Source organism: Nymphaea colorata, chromosome 7, assembly GCF_008831285.2.
Source record: "Nymphaea colorata isolate Beijing-Zhang1983 chromosome 7, ASM883128v2, whole genome shotgun sequence".
Classification (NCBI taxonomy): domain Eukaryota; kingdom Viridiplantae; phylum Streptophyta; class Magnoliopsida; order Nymphaeales; family Nymphaeaceae; genus Nymphaea; species Nymphaea colorata.
Window position 1 is genome coordinate 5,888,883 of NC_045144.1, and position 22,717 is coordinate 5,911,599.

The window sequence follows — 22,717 nt, forward strand, 5'->3', positions numbered from 1 at the left end:
AATGCGACCAATTTTAGGATGGCCGTGTGAAATGGGAACAAAACGGGAAGATTGAGCGGATTCTTTTTTGTCGGAGGCAACAGAGGGTCTCTGTGGGGGATTTTTTTTTTTTTTTTTTGAACTTCGGAATTTCTGGAGAGTTGGAATTGGAACAAAAGCGGCGCCTGAGCAGGAAAACAAAATGTTTTCCCTCCAATCAAAGTGGGACCCATTCCAAAGGAGAAGCTCTCAGCAATTTTGTGGCTGTTTCTTTTTCCTGAGGAAACCATTTTTGTATGGTTTCATTGGTAATCTGTCTGGTCTCATTGGGAAGGGGGAAAACTCGTTCTGCTCTCTCCCTCTCTCTCTGTGGGACGCGGAGTTGCTGCTCGTTGGCAACTCGTTTCCGTCTGTCTGCTGCTGAAAGGGTATCAGTTTGTTCTATTTTATTTTCTTTCTTGGCGGAGGTGAGAGAGAGGGAGAAATGGATTCTTGCGGAGGGAAGAAAGGACCCGTTGGCCTCGCTTACGACGAAAGGATGTGTGCCCACTTCGATCCAAGGGAGGATCCCCACCCGGAAGATCCACAAAGGATCAAAGCTGTCTGGGAAATGCTTCAATCAGAAGGAATTCCAGAGAGGTAGTCGAAAAGAAAATTCTTTCTAACTCGATAACCACAGTTCTTGGACATGCATCATCCATAATGGAATCCTTTCCAACTTTGCTTTTCCCGGATCATCTATATTTTGAAAAGGTCCATTTATTTGTATTATTCTTCTGGGCACGAGTTCTTCAGAAGTAACTCATTGGTTGATTCATGAATCGACAATTTTACAGTTTCTGCAGTTTGAAATTTTCGTGGGTTTTTGGTTACAAAAGTTAATTTTTTCTAGAAATTGAATGTGATAATCCTTTCATTACTTTTAATTGTTTACTAGAATTTTGGTTTATGTGTCTTATAGTTCTGTTTTGGTGATCGTTTAGGTGTGTAGTGATGAAAGCTAAGTCGGCAGATGAAAAGAATATTGCGCTGGTTCATTCCCAAAAGCACGTTGATTTCATAAGGACCATTAGCTCTAAGGGGTTGGACGCAAAAAGGGGGAAAATAGCATCGAGGTTTAATTCAATATATTTCAACAAGGGGTCGTCTGAAGCAGCATTTTTAGCGGCTGGTTCGGTTTTGGAGGTATCACGTTTCTTCTCATTTCTATTCTATCTTTTCACTGTTCTGAGATGCTTAATGGTCGACCTCGTTTCACATCATTGGTCATGCATGCTCTGTTTCGCGACACACAGTAGAAATAGATAGGTGAGAACTCTAGAAAACCTGTGTTTCTTTTCGCAAGAGGAAGCAGGATCAAACTTAACCCATCCCATGTCTACGAGCCGTACAGCTACTGGTCTGCCTTCTCCAGGGAACCATTGGCATGTCGCAACCATTTAAAGTTATCGTATTAGGAAGGGATCACACGTAACAGTTGGATTACTCGCTGCCCAACTGATTCTCAGAAAATTTCAGAACGAGACCAAACTCGTTATTTGTCCTTCGATACTGTCCAACCTCAATACCTTCTGCAAGCACGTGCAATTTTCTGGCCTTTAAACTTAGCGAGACTACAAAAACTTGTCACACCTTTTAAGAAGCGCCATATGGCTTTGTAGTTCACCACTTCCTCGTGTTCATGGCCAAAAAATGCTCATGGAATGGCATCGATGGCATCCTCCTTGAGAGATTGTGCTGCCACTCTTAGCTTCTGAAGATCTGCAAGTATTTCATTGTTCATACCACCATCAATTACCTAACACCGCATTGGACTGTTCAAGGTGGCTGACCTTCAGAAAGTTCACTCGTGGTAGGTACCATATCAACTACTCACCAAGTGATGCCCCAAATAGGTCAACCTTTTAAAACAGCCTCTGCATCCATATGGACAAGCAAGAGACAACCTGGCACACTGAAGCAATTTAGTCGTCAAAAAAACAGAAAGAAAGTGACACGAAATGGATTGAAGCACCAATCCTGAGCTTGTGGTTAGCTTATATCCAATTCAGTTGAACAGGACGTCTGCTACCGTTAGGTACCTGAGACTGAGAGTCCATTAAGAACTGTAGAAACAAAATGTGCACGAGAGTAGAAGAAAGCACACAGATGTAACGTGGAAAACCCTCGACTCGAGGGAAGAAAAACCACGGGTGAGGAGGTCTGGTGCCCACTAGCCTCCAGATACTCTCTCTCTTCAACACTTCATTAACACAAAGATTAGGGTTTACAGAAGTATAAGTAGTCCTAATTAGGACAAACCGGATCGGGTACGGATCCGGACCCGAACAACAAAACCCGTCAACACTCCCCCTCAAGTTGGGCATACATATCAAACATGCCCAACTTGGATACATTTCTCTCAAATGGAGTTACACTTAAGGCCTTGGTTAGGACATCAGCAGTTTGGTCTTCAGACTTCATGTAAGGTAGCGTTAATTCCTTAGCATCAATTCTTTCTCTGATGAAGTGACGGTCGATCTCCACATGCTTTGTTCGATCATGAAGAACCGGGTTGTTAGCCAAGTTAATTGCAGACTTATTATCACAATACATCCTCGTAGGCCCTTCAATCTCTATTCCAATATCTGTCAGTAAGATCTTCAGCCATAACAATTCTGATACCCCAGTAGCCACAGCCCTATATTCAGCCTCTGCACTCGAGCGGGAACACACATCTTGTCTCTTGCTTCTCCAAACAACCAAATTCCCCCCCAAGTAGACGCAGTATCCTGAAGTAGATCTTCTGGTGTCAACACAGCCTGCCCAGTCTGCATCAGAATACCCTTCAACTTCAATAGATCTTTGTTGCACATATAGAAGTCCCTTTCCGGGATTCTTCTTCAAGTAGCACAAAATTCTATCTACAGCCTTCAAGTGCATATCTGTAGGTGCATGCATGAACTGGCTCATCACATTTACAGCAAATGTGATATCAGGTCTAGTCAGAGTGAGATAAATCAGTTTGCCAACTAGACGTTGATATCTCCCTTTAGCTTCTTCACCCAACAGTTCTCCATCTTTGCTACCAAGTTTATGCCCAGCATCTATAGGAGTAGAGGCTGGTCTGCATCCCAGTTTTCCTGTCTCCTTTAGTAGATCCAGGGTATACTTCCTTTGACTAAGTACAAGAGTTGTACCTGATCTAGCAATTTCAATACCCAGAAAATACTTCAGCTTACCAAGATCTTTTAGATCGAATTCAGTAGATAGTAAACCCTTTAATCTTGCTATCTCTTCCTTATCATCACCTGTAACAATCATATCATCAACATAAACCAATAGTAGAGTAACTTTACTCTCTCTTCTCTTTACAAACAGGGTATGATCTCCATTTCCTTGTTTGTAGCCATGTTTCTTCATAACAAGTCTGAGCCGTTCAAACCATGCTCGGGGAGACTGTTTCAGTCCATACAAAGCTTTCTTCAATTTACAGCATTTTCCAGGCTTCTCAAAACCTGGTGGCATGCACATGTACACTTCCTCTTCGAGATCTCCATTGAGAAAGGCATTTTTTACATCAAGTTGGCACATCTTCCAACCCTTCAACACCGCCAATGAAATAATAACTCTAACAGTCTTCATCTTTGCAACATGAGCAAACGTCTCTAAGTAGTCGATCCTATATTTCTGACTGAACCCCTTGGCCACCAATCGTGCTTTGTACCTTTCAATGCTACCATCTGGTTTGTACTTAACAGTGTAGACCCACTTCGACCCAACCAAGTGGGCTGCTTCAGGAATATCAACCACCTCCCATGTCTGATTTCTGTCTAAAGCTTCCATCTCTTCTTTCATTGCATGAGACCACTTAGTGTCACCCTGAGCCTCTGTAGCATTCCTGGGAATCACAACCACAGCCAAGGAGGATACAAAACATTTATAGTCAGTGCTCAATCTAGAGTAAGATACGAAGTTACCAATAGGGTGCTGGGTACATGACCTGACCCCCTTTCTCAAGGCAATAGGAAGATCCTCCTTTTCTTTTCCAACATCTTGCTTCTGAACACGACTTGGATCATCCAAGGAAGAAGTAGGATTGGGATTCGGTGTAACCTCCTCATCATCAATCACCTTGTCAGTACAAGCTCTTTTCCTGGAATACACCTGTCCAAACATACGATTACCCTCTTGTTCTGTCACCAAAGGATGCTCTCCCTCCTTCTCCTGTTCATGTACATCAGTAGTCGTCCCCTCTTCATCTTTGCCATCTTCATCTTTGCCAAGCACCTTGGCAACAGGATTCTCTTCACGCCTGTAATCCATAAAGTCTGTAAACTGAATTTCCTGTGTGGGAGAATACTCTTCCTTAGACATTAATTTCTCCCCCTGAAGAGAATTCTCACCAAAATAGGAGACATGTTCCAAGAATGTGACATCTTTGGTAATGTGAAGACGACCAGTGGTAGGATCTAGACATTTATAACCTTTTTGAGTGGAAGAATACCCAAGAAAGACGCCCTTAATAGATTTGGGATCAAGTTTTTTCACATTGGGGCTGTGGTTATGTATGAAACACACACATCCAAAGACTCGAGGAGGAAGATGAAAAGGTTGACTACTCCCTGGAAGCATAGAGTATGGAGTACGACCCTTTAGCACACGACTGGGCATGCGATTAATCAAGTAGACACTAGTAAGGATTGCATCACCCCAATAGTATTTTGGGAGATGTCTTTGGAACAGTATGGCTCGGGTGACATTGAGCAACTGACGATTTTTCCTCTCAGCAACCCCATTTTGAGGGGGGGTATAACTACAGGATGTCTCATGAACAATCCCCCTCTTTCGAAAGAATTCTTCAACAGTGAGACACAGATATTCACGAGCATTATCAGACCGAAAAGTCTTGACAGAATTTCCATATTGGTTTTCCACTAGGAGGATGAAAGTTTCAATAATGTGAGGCACCTCACTACGATCTTTCAACAAATACACAAAGGTACATCTTGAATAATCATCTATAAAGGTTATAAAGTATTGAAAACCACCACGAGAATGAATGCCCGAAGGCCCCCACACATCAGAATGAACCAAGGAGAAAGCTTTATTAGAACGACTATTTGAAATTGGATAAGAAGCTCTAACATGCTTCGCAAACTGACACACATCACATGATAACATGGAAATGTTTAAACTAGAACATAGTTCAGGGAACAAATGTTTCAAAATCCCAAATGGGAGATGACCAAGGCGTTCATGCCAAAACAAAAATAACTGACGATTCTCTTCCTCCTTCTTCTCTGTTCTGCTGACTGCTGACATAAGAGCTGTGACAACGCGTATAGGAAGCCGATACAGCCCATCAGACACCAAACCAATCCCAATCCTCTTTCCTGTCACCAAGTCCTGCAAAACACAACGTTTTTCAGAAAATATAAGCTCTCACTTCAGTTCCTTGGTAATCTTACTAACAGATAACAAATTTAAGGGAAGATGAGGAACATGTAAGGCATCATGAACTAAAAAATTATTTAACAAGGAAAGACTCCCTTTCCCTGCCACTGAAGTAAAGGAACCATCGGCAAGGGACACACGTTCCTTTCCCGAGGATAGCTTGTAGTCATGGAAAAGCTTGGGGTTGCCAGTCATGTGATGAGTGGCACCGCTGTCAACAATCCATTCACCCATAGAAGAAGTACCTTCTCCCCCTGAAACAGCCAATGCCTGATTGATCTTCACCTCATCTGGTGTATCTGCCTGACCAACATCAATCTTGCTCAAATATGCTCGTAGCTCACGAATCTGCTCTGCAGAAATAGAACCTTTCCCATCACTCAGACTTGTTGCGGACGATACAGGCTTCTTCTCACTCGAAGACCTCCCCCTACTATCCTTCTTCTCTGGATACAGGTCCCAACAAAAATCCCTAGTATGACCAAGTTTTTTGCAATGAGTACATTTTCGGGAAGAACGAGGAGTTCCCACAGGGGCACGGCTAACATAGGCAGACTGTTCTTCCCCCTTTCGTCCACTAGAGAGCAGCCTTCTCTGTTCTTCAGCTTCAACACGGGAATAGACATCTTCAATACTAAATGATTCGTCAGAGTTAAGAATCTGACTCCTTATATTTTCAAAGTCATCATTCAGTCCGGATAAGAAAAGGAATACCCTGTTTTCCCATTTATCAGTCATGTACTGCATCTGGTCGTGAGGACACCTCCATGGAATATCAGAGTGATAGTCAAGGTCCTCCCACTTAGATTTTAATGCTGCATAAAAGTCTGCAACCGAGAGAGCACCTTGTCGCAGGGAATACACATCCTTCATAAGTTGATACACACGAACTTTCCTTTTCTTTTGGCCATACATCTGCTCCAAAATAATCCACATATCCCTTGCAGTCTTCTTACGAAGAATGAGGGGTTGGATATCCGGGGACACTGAATTGACAATCCAGGTTTTGACCTGGTTGTCTTCAAGAAACCATGTATCCCAAGCCAGACTATCTGCAGCAGGTTCAACCTTTCTCCCATTCACATAGGCAATGCGTCCTCGCCCAGCAATCCCCATGGTAATCGCAGCAGACCATCGGGAATAGTTCTCCTTGATAAGTTGAATGGTGGTAACCTGAACCGGTACATGATCAGTCCGCACAGACACAACATCAGGCAGAGTAGTGTTGACTGAAGAAGAAGACGAGTCAGCCATGATCACGAGGTAGAAGTGGCTGCCAAAGAACACACACAGCAGCAGTAACCGAGAGAAGAGGTGAGATGACGCAGTCGGGGATCAACGGCGGAAGCGGCGGGAGCTGCGGAAGCAGCAGGACGCGGCGGAAGCAGAGGGCCGCGCTTGGCAGCGCGCGCCGAGAAGAGGCGACGGCGTCGGACGTCGGCGTCGGTGGTCGGACGTCAGCGTCGGCAGAGGCGTCAGCAGAGACGTTGGCGTCGGCAGTCACGACACCAGCGACGCAGCAGCGGTCACAGCCACGGCAGGGCAGCGACGGAGGCAGTCACGCGGCCACGGTGCGGCGACAGCGGCGGTGGTCACGGTCACGGCCAGGACAGCGGCGGCGCAGCAAGGGCAGCGGCGGCGGTGGTGGTAGCGACGGCGGTAGCGGCGGCGGCAGTCAGGGTTGGAACTTCACAACCATAGAACAAAAAACAGATTTTGTTTTCTCCAAGTCCGACGGCTCTGATACCATGTAGAAACAAAATGTGCACGAGAGTAGAAGAAAGCACACAGATGTAACGTGGAAAACCCTCGACTCGAGGGAAGAAAAACCACGGGTGAGGAGGTCTGGTGCCCACTAGCCTCCAGACACTCTCTCTCTTCAACACTTCATTAACACAAAGATTAGGGTTTACAGAAGTATAAGTAGTCCTAATTAGGACAAACCGGATCGGGTACGGATCCGGACCCGAACAACAAAACCCGTCAACAAGAACAAAAGCAAGTAAATGGTTTTCCTGGCCTGGCCTCAGGATTGTTTTGATATAACAAGATCTTTTGCATTTTCTTTGAATTTTGCACCACCTTCTAGAATGGAATGGTCCATGTTTCTCCAATAAATTTGTCGGAAAAATGAAAGTGAATTGACCATGTATATGAATTAATAAAGATTTTCTCAGGTCTTCATAGTTAACCATGGTTTTTGTAAAAAGTCAAGGACATCTGATCTGGTCCCATATTCTCCTAATAAAGCAGGCTAAAGGAAAATATATTGCATCGTCTTAATTTCTTGGTCATATATTATAAACAATGTCTTTTAAACAATCCAAAATCCAAGTTAATGATGTCTTTCTTGTATCAGAAGCCAATTGAAAGCATTGTGAATTATAATTAGTAGCTGAACATACTTCCTAATCCTAACCTACATTGACCTCAACAATAGATAGAGGGCAGTTTACCTGTATGTCATTTTTGATCTGCTGAAAAGTAGAAAGACTATAATTAGCTCTGAAAGGACAACTTGATAAGTCATGAAGAGATTACAACCCCTTCACCATTGTTCTTGTCTAGAAATTCCCTAACAAGAGAAAAATAGTCAATTTTAGCCTCCTTAGGGGAAAAAAAAGGAACCAAGGCATTAATGGCCAACATATCTTGGTGCTATCTAAGATTTTTTGTTCCTAGAAAACCAAGCTTCTCCAACCTCACTTAAGATGATTATGGATTTTTTCTTATCAATCAGCAGCCATATTTCTGTGCAGATTCTCAAGCTGCATTTAGGAAAAACTGACAAGGTGGCCTTTGTTTCACATAAAAAGTAAAGGATCATCTGTATAAGTATAGTTCTAATTGAAGGACCATATACTGTAGGGAACCCATAGTACATCTTTCTTCTCTTGCAATCATCAAGAAAGTCTCTCAATCAGCCTAATAAATAAGTGTGAGGAAGTAGGTTAAGGTTAGTCATGAGCCTAAGTTTCTTACTCTGATAAAATTACAGATTACACGGATTAATGCTATACAATACTCCTTGCTTACCCTATATGCATCAAATTTCTGCTTCTAGATTTGTTCTTTCACAAGTATGAAACTTATCGAGTTTAGGCATAATTCAACTTCTTTCATCCAAGAGCAAAATGTTACCTGCATGATGGATTGTACTGTTCACAGATCTTTGTGGTACTTTGTGATGTTCTGGTGAACATCATAAAAGGTCATCTGAGTTCAGAGAGTAGCTTTGAGACTTTTGACTACTTTGAACCTCAGGCTTGAACTTGCAGAAGTAGCAAATCTTGATGTTTTGTAACTAAGATGTAAGAAGTGCGGGTGAAGAATGATAGGAAGAGTATTAGATGAATAGGTAAGCAGACAAGAATAGGCAAACCTGTAATGTGTATTGATAGAACAGGAGAAAATAACAAGGCTTCTAAGATAATTTATATCTCATTAAAAAAATTTTGTATTCTTTTTAACACCTGCAGATATATGACAGCTTATTGGAAGTGTTGATAGATTGTGGGTTTCGGGTCCGGATCCATACCCGACCCGCCTTGTAGCCCGTTTTGGGCTCTACTTAAGTCATGTAACCCTAATCCTTATGAGTTAATGATAATCTTTAGAGAGAGAGAGTCTGGCTGCTAGTGGGCACCAACTCCTCCTCATTCGTGGTTTTTTCTCCCTCGTGTTGAGGGTTTTTCCACGTTACATCGTGATCATTGTTTCTCTTCTTCTTCGTCTTGTTCGTATTTCTACATGGTATCAGAGCCGTGAAGTTCCGGCGTTTTTGGTTGTCTTTTGCCCGTGTTAGAGGAGAATCGCCCGACACTGTTCATCGTCTCGCCCGTGCCCGACGCTCGTGCCCGAGCGTCGTCTGTCACCCCGCCGCCGTCTCCGCCCAGCGCCGCCCTGATCAACGCCGATCAGGATTCCGCCGTCTCCGCCTAGCGACGCCCTGGTTAGCGCAGCCGCTTCCGCCCAGCGTCGGCCTGCCCAGCGGCGTTCCCGTTCTGCTGCTTCCGCCCAGCGTCGGCCTGCCCAAACGACGACCTGTCCAGCGGCGGTCTTTTTCCGCCCAACGCCGTGTCCTTTTCCGGCGCCGTGCCGCTCTGCCTGGTCTGTTTCCGCCCAGCGCCGCGCCGACTGCCTGGTCTGTTCCCGCCCAGCGCCGCGCCGCTTTGCCTGGTTCTGTTTCCTGCTCTCTGTCCGTTTTTTGGTGTCGTATCGTGTGATTGCTTCTTGCTGCCCTTGCTGCCTACTGGTCTGTGATTATGGCAGCCTCTTCCTCGTCAACCGTCAACACCAATCCCACTGAAATAGGGGCTTTTAGAACGGAGAATGTTCCCATGCAGGTCATCACTCTTCGCCTCACCAAGGATAATTATTTCTCGTGGTCGCCTGCTATGACCATGGGGATTGCTGGCCGTGGTCGCATGGCCTATATTGATGGGAGCAACCCCGAACCAGCAAGAACAAGTGATGTGTGGCATACTTGGTTTCTTGAGGATAATCAAGTGAAAACTTGGATTGTCAATTCCGTTTCCGCCGATATTCAGCCCCTTATCCTTCGGAAGAAGACTGCTAGAGACATGTGGGTGGTCCTCGAGCAAATGTATGGCCAAAAGAAGACCGCAATTCGTACTTACCAAGTAATGAAGACAGTCTATGGCATTCGACAAGGGACCTCGTCTGTTGCAGAGTACTATGGGGCTTTGAAAGCCAAGTGGGAAGAGCTTGACTATCATTCTGATATTCCTTGGCATTGTCCCCATGATCAGGCGCTCTATGTTGCTCATGAATGGGAAAACAGGGTGTTCCTATTTTTAGCAGGTTTAAATGATGAGTTTGAAGGTGTTCGAAGTCAGATTTTGAATTCAGGGGAGGTGTCCAGTATTGAAGATGTGTACTCCTGTGTTGAAGCGGAAGAACAGCGAAGGCTTGTTACAAAAGAAGGGAAGAGGGAACTTGTGCCCTATAACGAGAGATCTGCTCTCGTGAGTCGTGGTCCTGGCGGCCCATCTAGGTCTCTTCGCCGGTGCACTCACTGCAAGAAGACAGGTCACACTGTGGATTATTGCTGGGATCTTCATCCAGAAAAGAAGGGGAACAGAGGGAGATCTTTGACTGGGAGAACGCCCGTGTCTGAGGTGCAAGCCTCTAGTGGAGAAAAAGTCTCCATTTCTGCTGACCAGCTTCGTGAACTAAGGGCTTATTTGGGCAGGCTCGATGTCAACAAGACTGAGACCTCAGAGGGAACTACAGCTAATCATGCTCTTGCAGCTATTGGCAATCAAGGTAACTCTTCTGTGGGGGAATGGATTGTCGATAGTGGTGCTACTCATCACATGACAGGTAACCCAAAATTGTTTCATGAGTATAAGTTGTCCTCGGGAAGGGAACGTGTTTCTCTTGCAGATGGTTCCTCTACCTGTGTGGCAGGCGAAGGCACTCTGTCCTTGTTGGACAAATTTCATGTGCAGGGCGCTTTACATGTTCCTCAGTTTCCTTTAAATCTCTTATCAGTCAGTAGACTTACTAAAGAATTGAATTGTGAACTTATATTCTCTGCCGATCGTTGTGTTTTGCAGGACTTGGTGACAGGGAAGAGGATTGGGATTGGTTTAGCTTCTGATGGATTATATCGTCTTCCCATACGTGTGGCTACTGCTCTGTTGACAGCGATCCGCAAGACAGATAAGAGAAGAGAAGATTGTCTTCAGTCTTTTATGTACTGGCATGAACGTTTTGGGCATTTACCTTTTGGGATTTTGAAACATTTGTTTCCAGACTTGTGTTCCTCCTTTGATGTGTCTTCCATTTCTTGTGATGTTTGTCAGTTTGCCAAACATGTGAGGGCTTCGTACCCTCTTTCTTCTAGTTGTGCTAATGAAGCTTTTTCTCTGATTCACTCTGATGTATGGGGACCTTCGGGCATTCATACCCGTCAAGGTTTCCAGTATTTTATCACTTTCATTGATGATTTCTCTCGTGCTACATTTATATACTTGTTAAAAGACCGCAGCGAGGTTCCTCGAATCATCGAGACATTTATTCTTCTTGTGCATACCCAGTATGGTGCGAATGTTAAAACTTTCAGGTCCGATAATGCCCGTGAGTACATGTGTCGGCCTGTTGAGGAGTTTCTTAGACAACGGGGGATTGTTCACGAGACATCCTGTAGTTACACCCCCCCTCAAAATGGGGTAGCTGAAAGGAAAAATCGTCAACTTCTTAATGTCACCAGGGCTCTTTTGTTTCAGAGAAATCTTCCTAAACACTATTGGGGTGATGCAGTTCTTACTAGTGCCTATCTTATTAACCGCATGCCCAGTCGTGTTTTGAATGGTAGGACTCCCCACTCGTTGCTTCCTGGCAGTCGTCCACCATTTCCTCTTCCTCCTCGTGTTTTTGGTTGTGTATGTTTTATCCATGATCACAGTCCAAATGTCAAGAAACTTGATCCTAGGTCTATCAAAGGTGTCTTTGTTGGATACTCCCCTACGCAAAAAGGATACAAATGTATTGATCCTATTACTGGTCGAGCTTATGTTACGAGGGATGTTACCTTCTTGGAACATGCCTCTTACTTTGGTGTGAATCCTCTTCAGGGGGAGCAGTCTGTGGGCAGGGAAGAGTATTCTCAGAGACAGGAACTTCAGTTTATAGATTTTTTGGACTACAAGAAAACAGAATCACTTAATACTGTTGATGTGCCTGAGAATGAGGAAAGGGGTGACAATAGCATTGAGAAGGAAGGCCCTCAGTTGTTTGGACAGTTCTACTCTAGACGAGGTACTCGGACAGAGGTGATGACTTGTGATGCTAGATCTACTTCCAATCCCAATGCCACTCCTTCCCTGGATGAACCAAGTCCTACCGAGGAGACCGTGGAGACCCATGATGAGGTTGAAAAGAAGAATGACGATCTTCCCATTGCCCTGAGAAAGGGTGTCAGGTCATGTACTCAACACCCTATTGGTAATTTTGTTTCTTATTCCAGACTTGGGAAAGATTACAAGTGTTTTGTTTCTACTCTTTCTTTGGCTGTGATTCCCAGGACTGTCGCTGAAGCTCAAAGTGACTCCAAGTGGGCCGATGCAATGAAAGAAGAAATAGATGCCCTAAGAAGAAACTTGACATGGGAAGTGGTGAAGATTCCTGAAGCCGCTCACCTAGTTGGATCCAAATGGGTGTATACCATCAAGTACAAACCAGATGGGAGTGTTGAAAGATATAAAGCTCGACTTGTGGCCAAGGGATTTAGCCAGAAATATGGAATTGATTACTTGGAAACCTTTGCTCCTGTTGCGAAAATGAAGACTGTGAGGGTGGTTATATCCCTAGCTGTGATGAAGGAGTGGAAGATGTATCAACTGGATGTTAAGAATGCATTCCTCAATGGTGACCTCGAAGAAGAAGTATATATGCATATGCCTCCAGGATATGAAGAACCAGAAATGTGTTGTAAGCTGAAAAAGGCATTGTATGGCCTTAAGCAATCGCCCAGAGCGTGGTTTGAACGACTGAGAAGAGTGATGATACGTCATGGATACAAACAAGGAAATGGAGATCACACTCTGTTTGTGAAGAAGAAGGAGAGCAAGGTTACTCTCCTGCTCGTCTACGTAGATGACATGATTGTTACTGGAGATGATGAGGAAGAGATTATCAAGCTAAAAGGGTTACTGGCTACAGAATTCGACCTCAAAGATCTTGGAAAACTAAGGTATTTTCTTGGTATGGAGGTTGCTAGGTCTAGTACTGGTCTTGTACTAAACCAAAGGAAATATACATTAGACCTGCTGGAAGAAACTGGTAAATTGGGATGTAGACCTACTCCTACCCCTTTTGACACTGGGCACAAGTTGAGTCTCAGAGATGGAGAGCCTCTCTGTGAAGAAGACAAGGGAAGATATCAACGTTTGGTTGGGAAGCTAATTTATCTTACCCTCACGAGACCTGATATCACCTTTGTGGTGAATGTTTTGAGCCAATTCATGCATGCGCCAACCGATGCACATCTGAAGGCTGTGGACAGAGTGCTATGCTACCTGAAGAAAAATCCTGGTAAGGGACTCCTGTATGTGAAACAAGAGACTGTGGAAATCGAGGGCTATTCTGATGCGGATTGGGCAGGTTGTGGTGATACCAGACGATCCACTACAGGGTACTGTGTCTACTTGGGAGGAAACCTTGTTGTATGGAGGAGCAAGAGACAGGATGTTTGCTCTAGATCCAGTGCAGAGGCAGAATATAGGGCAGTTGCTATGGGAGTGTCAGAGTTATTATGGTTGAAGATATTGTTGACTGACATTGGAATAGAGATTGAAGGACCTATGAAGATGTATTGTGATAACAAGTCTGCAATCAACTTAGCCAACAATCCTGTACTTCACGACAGAACAAAACATGTTGAAATTGATCGTCACTTCATTCGGGAAAGGATTGATGCGAAAGAGTTGATCTTACCTTACATGAAGTCTGAAGACCAAACTGCTGATGTTCTGACGAAAGCTCTTCCTTCAGCTTCATTTGAGAGGAATGTATCCAAGTTGGGCATGTTTGATATGTACGCCCAACTTGAGGGGGAGTGTTGATAGATTGTGGGTTTCGGGTCCGGATCCATACCCGACCCGCCTTGTAGCCCGTTTTGGGCTCTACTTAAGTCATGTAACCCTAATCCTTATGAGTTAATGATAATCTTTAGAGAGAGAGAGTCTGGCTGCTAGTGGGCACCAACTCCTCCTCATTCGTGGTTTTTTCTCCCTCGTGTTGAGGGTTTTTCCACGTTACATCGTGATCATTGTTTCTCTTCTTCTTCGTCTTGTTCGTATTTCTACAGGAAGCTTCACAAAATCTATATGAATTATTGTATAGGGACAGTAGCCATGTCCACTGACGGTGCTATAGGCAAGTCAAATCTCAAGCATTTCAAAATTGTTGAACATCAACTAGAAGCATGCTAGATCACAAAGTGCTGATTAGCTGTGATTTTACTTAAATTTTCCACATCATGCAGCAACAACAAAGTTTTCCCAAGAAAGTTCTTCATGGTCAAGAAGCATTAAGTGCCGACTGACTTAGAACCTCAGTCCCATTGATGCAGCATGACCTTTCAGGTCATAGTCTACATCTTGCTTGGCAGCAGCATTATTTATTTCTTTGCAAATTATTGACATGGCCCTGGTGATATTGCAGTTAACTGAGAAGGTGGCTAAAGGAGAGCTTGGTGCTGCTGTTGCTATTGTTAGACCTCCTGGTCACCATGCTGAGCATAACGAACCAATGGGGTTTTGCCTTTTCAATAATGTTGCGATTGCTGCCAATTTTCTTGTAAATGAAAAGGTATGATTTTTTCCCAGTTCCTACTAAAAAGCTGTAGTCAATAGTTTGTACTTTGTACTAGGAATTTGGACTATATGACATCATTTAATTCTATAGGCTCTTATTTCTGTAATGCCTCTTATGCACTTCTAATCAATGTTGTAAAAAGTGTATCGGTCTGGCTTTAAGATACATTATATCGTAAAATGTTGTAACGTTAACGTATCGTAACTGTATCGTATTTTTAAAAAAAAAAATCCGAAAAAATTTCGAAAAAATCATAAAAAATCAGTAAAAATCAAGAATAATATGTTCTTCATAAAAAACATATTTTACAAAATGATAGACTTACTATTGCTATAATGTTACGGTTCATTACTTCATCATTCATAAACATCAAAATTCATAACAATATGTCAATATCAATCTAGAAAGCACAACAAGGAACATAAGTACATAACGTATTGTAACTGTATTGTATGGTATGGTGCTTGTATTGTACGATACATGCGATACATGCACGATACACCACCTGTTTACGTCTTTACGATAAAGGTGGTGTATCATATTACATTTTTGAAACGCGATGATACGTATCGTACGATACAACCTCGTATCGTATGATATGTACAACACTGCTTCTGATATTCAAATGAGCTTTTTTCTTCCAGCAAATTCATACACTAGAGTTTATTGCAGCCAGAACTTGGTATAAAGAAGATTCTAATTGTTGATTGGGATGTTCATCATGGAAATGGGACGCAAAAGATGTTTTGGAATGATCCAAGAGTTCTGTACTTCTCTGTCCATAGGTAATTAAAGAGCATTTATTCGTTCAATAAAATTATGGTATTACCTTGTTTATTCTTTTCCATTTGTTTGTATCACCACATGATGACATAATTTCATTGAGCAGGCACAACTTCCAAATACATGTTAGGAAAGCACTGTCAGGAAAGCACTTCCCGATGATATTTCCTTTTCCCATTTGTGATTGTTCTTAGAAATATTTGGAAATAACATCTACAAATGGTCTGTCAGGTGCAAGTCATCTTCCTTTCATCTATCATGGTGAACATCCTATTCATTTTCCCTGTGCTGCTGCATAGTCAATTTTTTGGGTGCCATTTATTTGAATTGGATTGGTCACGCCTACATCTTATTCAAGAGATAGAGATGCTTAAACATAAGAAATTAATTTTTTTAGTATAGCTTAATTTTCCTGCTTCAGCCTAATTCTCAATTGTTTTTTATCTGCATTCCACAGGCTAAAAACTGGGATTTTTAGCATTATCCTAAATCTTTTTCTTTTTCTTTTTTATTAAAACCAATCATACAGTGATTACCCAACGGTGTCACTAGGATTTTGTTTAACTGTATAATCTTTATTCTGTACTCTCTCTTTGCTTTACTAAAATGAAAATATGCACGTGCACCGGTGACCTTGCCTGAGATATTCTTTTATTTCTCTACAGGTATGATAATGGAAGCTTCTATCCTGGTGGTGATGATGGTGCTTACAATAAAGTTGGTGAGGGCTTAGGTACAGGGTATAATGTTAATGTTCCATGGGAACATGGCCGCTGTGGTGATGCTGACTACCTTGCTGTTTGGGACAATATACTGATTCCACTAGCAAAGAGTTTTGATCCAGATTTGGTACTTATTTCTGCTGGATTTGACGCAGGTAGCTTCTTCAACCTTTTTCTGAACCAATTTTGTGCTCATTTGTTTGACCTGGATATGAGGAGTGGAGCATATGTTGCCTCCAACAAATTTGTGCTAAATAGCATGCTTTGCAAATCTTTGCAGTTAGTAAACTCATGATCCCAATCTGGCCAGGAATAGTTTGACTGAGTATATGTTGGCAATGTCTCTGTTCATAAAGATTTTCCCATGGCCAAGTGTCTACTGATTCTGGTTTCTTTTTTCATTTTTCCTGATTTTATTCTGTTAATTAACTGCATTTCAGCATTTGATGCCAGTTTTGTCCCTTAATGCTGGATTATGCATAAATCCTGAGTTAGGGTGGATCTTTTTTCTCCCTAGTTTTCAATCATCCTTTTCTATTCAGTTGGTACTATTTGCAAGGAAGCATATAGGTTTCTTACTTGGAAGATGACAAATTAATAGCAAACATTCTTTATGGCTGGTTCAGTGGTTCCTCATTGGTCTTTCATGCATGTTTATGCTTCCACAGCATATATATATATATATATATATATATAACTCTACACAAAAACTGCAAGCAATGTCTGAACATCTTTTCTTCTTATTCACAGCTATTGGGGACCCACTAGGAGGCTGTCGAGTCACTCCTTATGGATATTCTATCATGACAAAAAAGGTCTGCTTTAAGATACAAAAGCATGGTTTATGTGCTGTCATATAGGACATACATATTGTTGACCATTATGCATGATACTCCCAATACATGATATTTTTATAAGTTAATTTCTGAGATCTAACTGCTGCTCACCAAAATTAAACTATTGACAGTAACTGTTGACGTAAGATGTTAGAAGAGACCAGTGGCTTTGTTTGTTTAGATAGTCACAAATATCATTTACGGGTTCTATAGTGGCGAGATTTTTTTGAGGTGGTAGGATACTACAGAGTTGTTTTTCTCGGAAAAATCTTGGTAAATTTTAAAACAATTAAAAAAAAAATCTTAAAAGCAAAAATAAAAAATAAAAATGTGGTATTAAAAAATGTCAAAAAAGAATGTGAAAAACAAAAAACGTGAAAAAATGCCAAAATGAAAAAATACGAAAAAGGGGAAAAATGTCGTTTTTTTTTTGTTTTGGCATTAAAAAAACACACATTTTTTGCCTTTTTTTGCTGACTCATTTTTAACATTTTTATTGCATTTTTTAAAAAATATGTTTTCTGTGACTATAGTTTATAATTGCTAATTTTACATAAGATGATCTTGGATAGCTTTTTGGTGCAAGTTTGGCTAGAAAATAACTGAGATAGACTTTTTATTCTCTAAGTTGTTAAAATACTTAGACGTTAAAACATATAAACCACTTTGTCAATGCATGCTTGTGCTATGCTACGTTGACAAAGACAAGGGCATCAGAGAAGGAAATAATGTGCATGACCATGAGTGTAAGAAGGTGCAACAGATAAGAATTATGATGGAGAATTGATAACATTGATTCTATAGGCCTCACATTCTCCTTGATTTTGTTCCTCCTGGTTTGGGAAATTACTAGATATCCTAATGGGACCAATCTATTTCAATTGTTAGGTCATGATACTGATGCCTGTGGTATGTGACTGGGTTTGTATATATATTTCACTATCCAGATGCCTCCATGTCTACATTTTGTCACATGTTCTGGTTTGAAGATTCTAGTTGGTCCATGTTTGTTAGATGTGGCAAACCAATGACCAGTGTTTTGATATACCCGGTTAATGTTTATTTAGTAAGGTGCATGCCTCCTCTTATCGGGACTACAATTTGCTCAGATTTGTATTTAGTGAGACCCACATCTGGCCTTAATGCTTTTTGTTTAACTATATGATCGAGTTTTGAAATCCTTTTATGATTATGGATTAAAAAAGTCTTTTAAGCAATAAAGAATTTATTTATTAATATAATTTCTGTTTTTAGCTGATGGATTTTGCAAGTGGGAAAATTGTTCTTGCTCTTGAGGGTGGATACAACCTTAACTCTTTGGCGAAGTCAGTTCTTGCATGTGTTAAAGTATTACTTGAGGACAAGCCTATTGATGGTTCATTTGAGGCCTATCCATTTGAATCCACGTGGCGCATCATAAAAGTGGTAACATGGCTCAAGAATTTTATCTGTTTGTTGTAATAATTGCAGTCTGCATTTGTGCTAGCTAAGATTATTTGTATGACAAATCTTGGCAGGTTCGACAAGAGTTACGTAGATTCTGGCCAATATTTTCTGAAGAGTTACCACAGGCACAATTAATCAACATTGACAGTGCTCGTGTACCTGAGGTGCTATCTTTCCCCACTTGTTTTGTCTTTTAGCACAAGATAAACTGATAAAGTCTAAGAATCTGTATCCCTAGAGTACGAATCATGTCCAATTTTTTTACATTATTGTTGCCTAAATTTTAGTTTTTGTTCTTTCACCTGCATTTGATCTACAGTCCTTGATATATATGTTTCTGTTGTCTAAACATGTTTGATGTGTTAACTTTATTATTTTTCTATTGGCATTTCCAGCTTATTTCAGCCTCAAGTTCTGAATCTGATTCTGAGGACAATGCAGAATCTGACGTTACAAAAGATATTAGTCAGGCCAAAACAGCAGATACTCATCATGCAAATGTTGTTCTAGCCTTTTCTAAGCTGGAAATTGATGAAACCAAATGCAATAAAGGGGTTGCTTCAAATAATAGCCAAACCATTGTTCCAGGCATTTCAGCTGAAGTGACAGTTCCCTTGCCAGCACAAATAGCTGAAACCACTTCTTCATGGAGGTCAGCCTTCTCAAAAGTTGATGTCTGGTATGCATCATATGGATCAAACATGTGGAAACCAAGGTTCCTGTGCTATATTGAAGGTGGACAGGTAAAGAAGCCCCTCAACCTGAGGCAATTTATGTTCAAGGCTACCTGGATATACCATATAAAAATGAGCAATTAGACTATAAAACCCTTGTGATCCGTGAACTTAGGTCAGTTTCTGTGTTCATCTGCAAAAGACTCGAGACTTGAAAAGATCTTATGACTAGGTTAGGTTTCCTATGTAGCCAATCAAATATTTCTACAAGATCAATGGTAGTTAAGGTGCACCGTGCACGTAATATATGTTATTACCTACTTCTCTTCTGCCCTAAGATAGTTTGGTTGCACGTCAAATATGTCCCCAGTTGCTTCTCTTCCTTGTCATTTTCATGGTGTAATTATAACTAGCAGTAGCTAAAACATAAATATTTCCTCTAAGGAACGGTCAAGCAGCTGTCTTTCATTAGGATGTAAAAAGTGACATAAAGAATGGGTTGAAGGAATTGCAAATAATATATGGGCTAAATTTTGTCTGAACTTGGTAGATGAAGCCAACCAACAGGCACACACACGTGTTCTGTGTGTGACCTTTCTACTGAAAACTAAGCTATGGACTATAAGCCATGTGAGTTAGTCCTGTGCCAGTAGATCTGCTTGCGCTTTGTTAGAGGGTTTAAACTTAATACCTTCAAGTTATATACAATCAAAAGTTCAGTATCTGGCCATATCCCCTCTCGTGTATCTGGTACGAATCTGCCCAACCGCAAGTTGCCAAATTAAAGAAAAAGGAAAAAGGATTTAATCTGAAGTTATGTGTACTCAAGATCACTAAAACTGGATCCATACGAGTTCTCTGAAGAGTATTCTTCTGTTTCTCGATTCACTCATGGCTTCCAAATTAATAAGTAGCATGCTGACATTCGGAAGAATTTTACGTTTGGTTTGCTTTTGATTTTCAATGCTTTTGTTGAAAAAATGTCTCAATGGACCCTGATAACAGTCTGGTGCAAAAATTCACGTTTTGCTTTCTTGACCTCGTATATTTGTATTAATTATGTGATTACTAAGCAGGTTCAAGATATGCAAAGGCCATGTGTTGGATCGAATGATAGAAGACCTCCAAAGAATGTCATGTGGACTACTGTGCCACACAGGTTGTTCTTTGGACATTCTCGTACAAGTACATGGGGAGCAGGAGGTGTTGCTTTCTTGCATCCAGAAAGCAATTCCAACAACAAAGCTCATATCTGCCTATATAAAATAACGTAAGTGATCTTCTCTTGCACTCATTGTGTGCACAGTTCAATAATTTATTATGATCTGACAATCTCAAGATTACTTTCAAGATTGAATTCATGTCATAATTTCTTCCCGTTCATCATTTTTCTGCCTTTTGGTTACTTCCTTTTCTTTTGTAGGCTTGAGCAGTTCAACGATGTACTAGTCCAAGAGAATCGTGCAATTTATGCTGGGAACTTGCCGGTTGTGGATTTAGCTCTTGTAGATTATGTTGCTGCAAACAAATCCGTGGCCCTTCAGCCTCTGAAGGTACAGTCTATCTCCATTTAGCAATACTCTCTCTCTCTCTCTCTCTCTCTCTATATATATATATATATATATATATATATATATATATATATAAACTCTTATACATGCGAGAAAGAGAGAGAGAATGGTCCTCACACCTTAAATGTTAGGCCACCATCCTAATCCTTTTAAAAGTTTTTGTGTCAATGATTTTCAACAAAGCTGAGGGAATGTGTTTTTCATGGCAGAAAATAGGGGAAGACTCTCAAAATAACTTTAGGATGTGTTTGTAACTTTGTAGGATTTCAAGAAGATTAATGCCTAATTATGAAAGATAGGCAGGGACTGTTGGATCAATTTTGTTGCCAAATGAGGAAATTTTGTACTGGTGTAGGCTTTCCCACCTCACCTCTCACCCTCTGTGGTCTTGGAATGCTTGTGGTGCAGGAAGGCTGGTACCATAATGTCATTTTCCTGGGAGTACAGGATGATCTTCCCATCCTATCTATGACGTATGTTCCCACTTCTTAACTTCCTCTTTTATTTATCTAATTGTTTGTTGGCGTGCGTCCGTCCATATGCTCTGTGTGTGCTTACAAATAAATCCACAAGTCAAAAACGTGATGGGCTCATGTAGCTTTTAGATTGCAAGCTCTGCTTTGCTGGCAGCTTCTGTTGTAATCAAGATTTGACTTGAATAATTGAGAACCTAAATTCATAGGTGACACGTATATAACATTAGTTTGCTGGATGCACGCTAATGGTTGAAACGGCGAAGTAACGCGTCCGTAATGTCTTATGGATGCCGCAGTTGAGAATTCACTGATAAAATTGTTACTGTAATTGTCTCCTGCTGAAGGATAGGCCTAGAGCAGCAATGTTATGGTTTAACAGTGATCTGCGGGAAACCTGCCATTGGGGACTAGATACAAGTGAGAATCCTTGTACATCTTAAATGCTCTCCCCACCTTTTTTTTTTTTCTGAAAAACTCGTTTTATACTTCAAAAATAGGTCAGCCATATAAAACTACAAAAAAGGCTCCATTTTTTTAGACAAAACGAAAATAACTCCAAAAAAACATGATGAAAGCATGTCCCTTTCATGTTTTTTGGCGTTTTTTCACATTCTCTATTAATGTGTTTTTTGTTTTCACGTTTTTTGCATCTTATTTTTAGGAGGTTTCTTCCGACTTTTTAAAATCTGCCAAGTTTTCCAAAGAAAAACAATTTTACCCTATTATGTTCGAGAAAAATCTAGCTGTTTAAAATCCTTAAACAATATTGGTAACCGATTATTGGGTCATTCTACAAATGCGTCTGTTTTCTAGATGAAAAGGCAAAGCAACTTTGTCAGTCATTTGTGTGATTTCAAAGTTGACATGTATGTATTCGCTATTTGGTGGTCGCTTGCAGCTGTCCAATGTCTGACATCGATAGATTCAAATCTGGAGAGCTGCCTCTGTCACTCCCTGCTGCAGGATATAAGAGCTGCTTGATCCGGGGCTTGGTGGAAGGAAAGCAACTCTGTCAACAGGATGCAGTAGCCTACCTCGATTCTGCAGCAACGTTTCCACTTTGACTAGCTTTACTGGTTTCAGCTTCTGATGGTTGAATTCTTACAAATTGGGTTTTTGTTATCGCATTAAATGTGGAACTCATGCTAAATTTTTGTTGCTTTCAGCCTGTCGCATATACATTTATGAGAAGCAGAATATCAGTCCATGTATATATCCTGATTTCCTAGCTCTTTTCCTGGCCAGACTGGAACAAGCATTGTCTGAAATACAGATGATCTTTGCTTGTACTAAGCAATGTAAAATCTTTTTATGACTGTATAATCTAGTTCTAGTAACATTTGAACAATGTCCTGTCCCACATCTTTTGACAATGAATGATCTTTGTGCTAAGAGATGATAAAAGAGTCTCTTTTTATGATTGTAGGAAACTAGCCTAAGAAACATCTG

General features: G+C 41.2%; 1 protein-coding gene across 2 annotated transcripts; it reads left to right on the top strand.

The window, feature by feature from the left end:
- Nucleotides 1-209: 209 nt before the first annotated feature.
- On the top strand, nucleotides 210-22,616 carry LOC116257378 (histone deacetylase 5). Of its 2 annotated transcripts, XM_050078583.1 has the most exons (14): nucleotides 210-618; nucleotides 963-1,164; nucleotides 14,608-14,754; nucleotides 15,433-15,545; nucleotides 16,209-16,420; nucleotides 17,016-17,080; nucleotides 18,356-18,526; nucleotides 18,619-18,711; nucleotides 18,943-19,290; nucleotides 20,298-20,491; nucleotides 20,645-20,774; nucleotides 21,201-21,265; nucleotides 22,167-22,360; nucleotides 22,435-22,616. In XM_050078583.1, exons 1-13 carry the CDS (start codon nucleotides 464-466, stop codon nucleotides 22,330-22,332), a joined length of 2,061 nt encoding a protein of 686 aa, XP_049934540.1. In that variant the 5' UTR covers nucleotides 210-463; the 3' UTR covers nucleotides 22,333-22,360; nucleotides 22,435-22,616. The 2 variants fall into 2 exon arrangements, with proteins under 2 accessions (XP_049934540.1, XP_031489923.1); XM_031634063.2 differs by having other exon boundaries at nucleotides 22,167-22,616.
- Nucleotides 22,617-22,717: the final 101 nt, after the last annotated feature.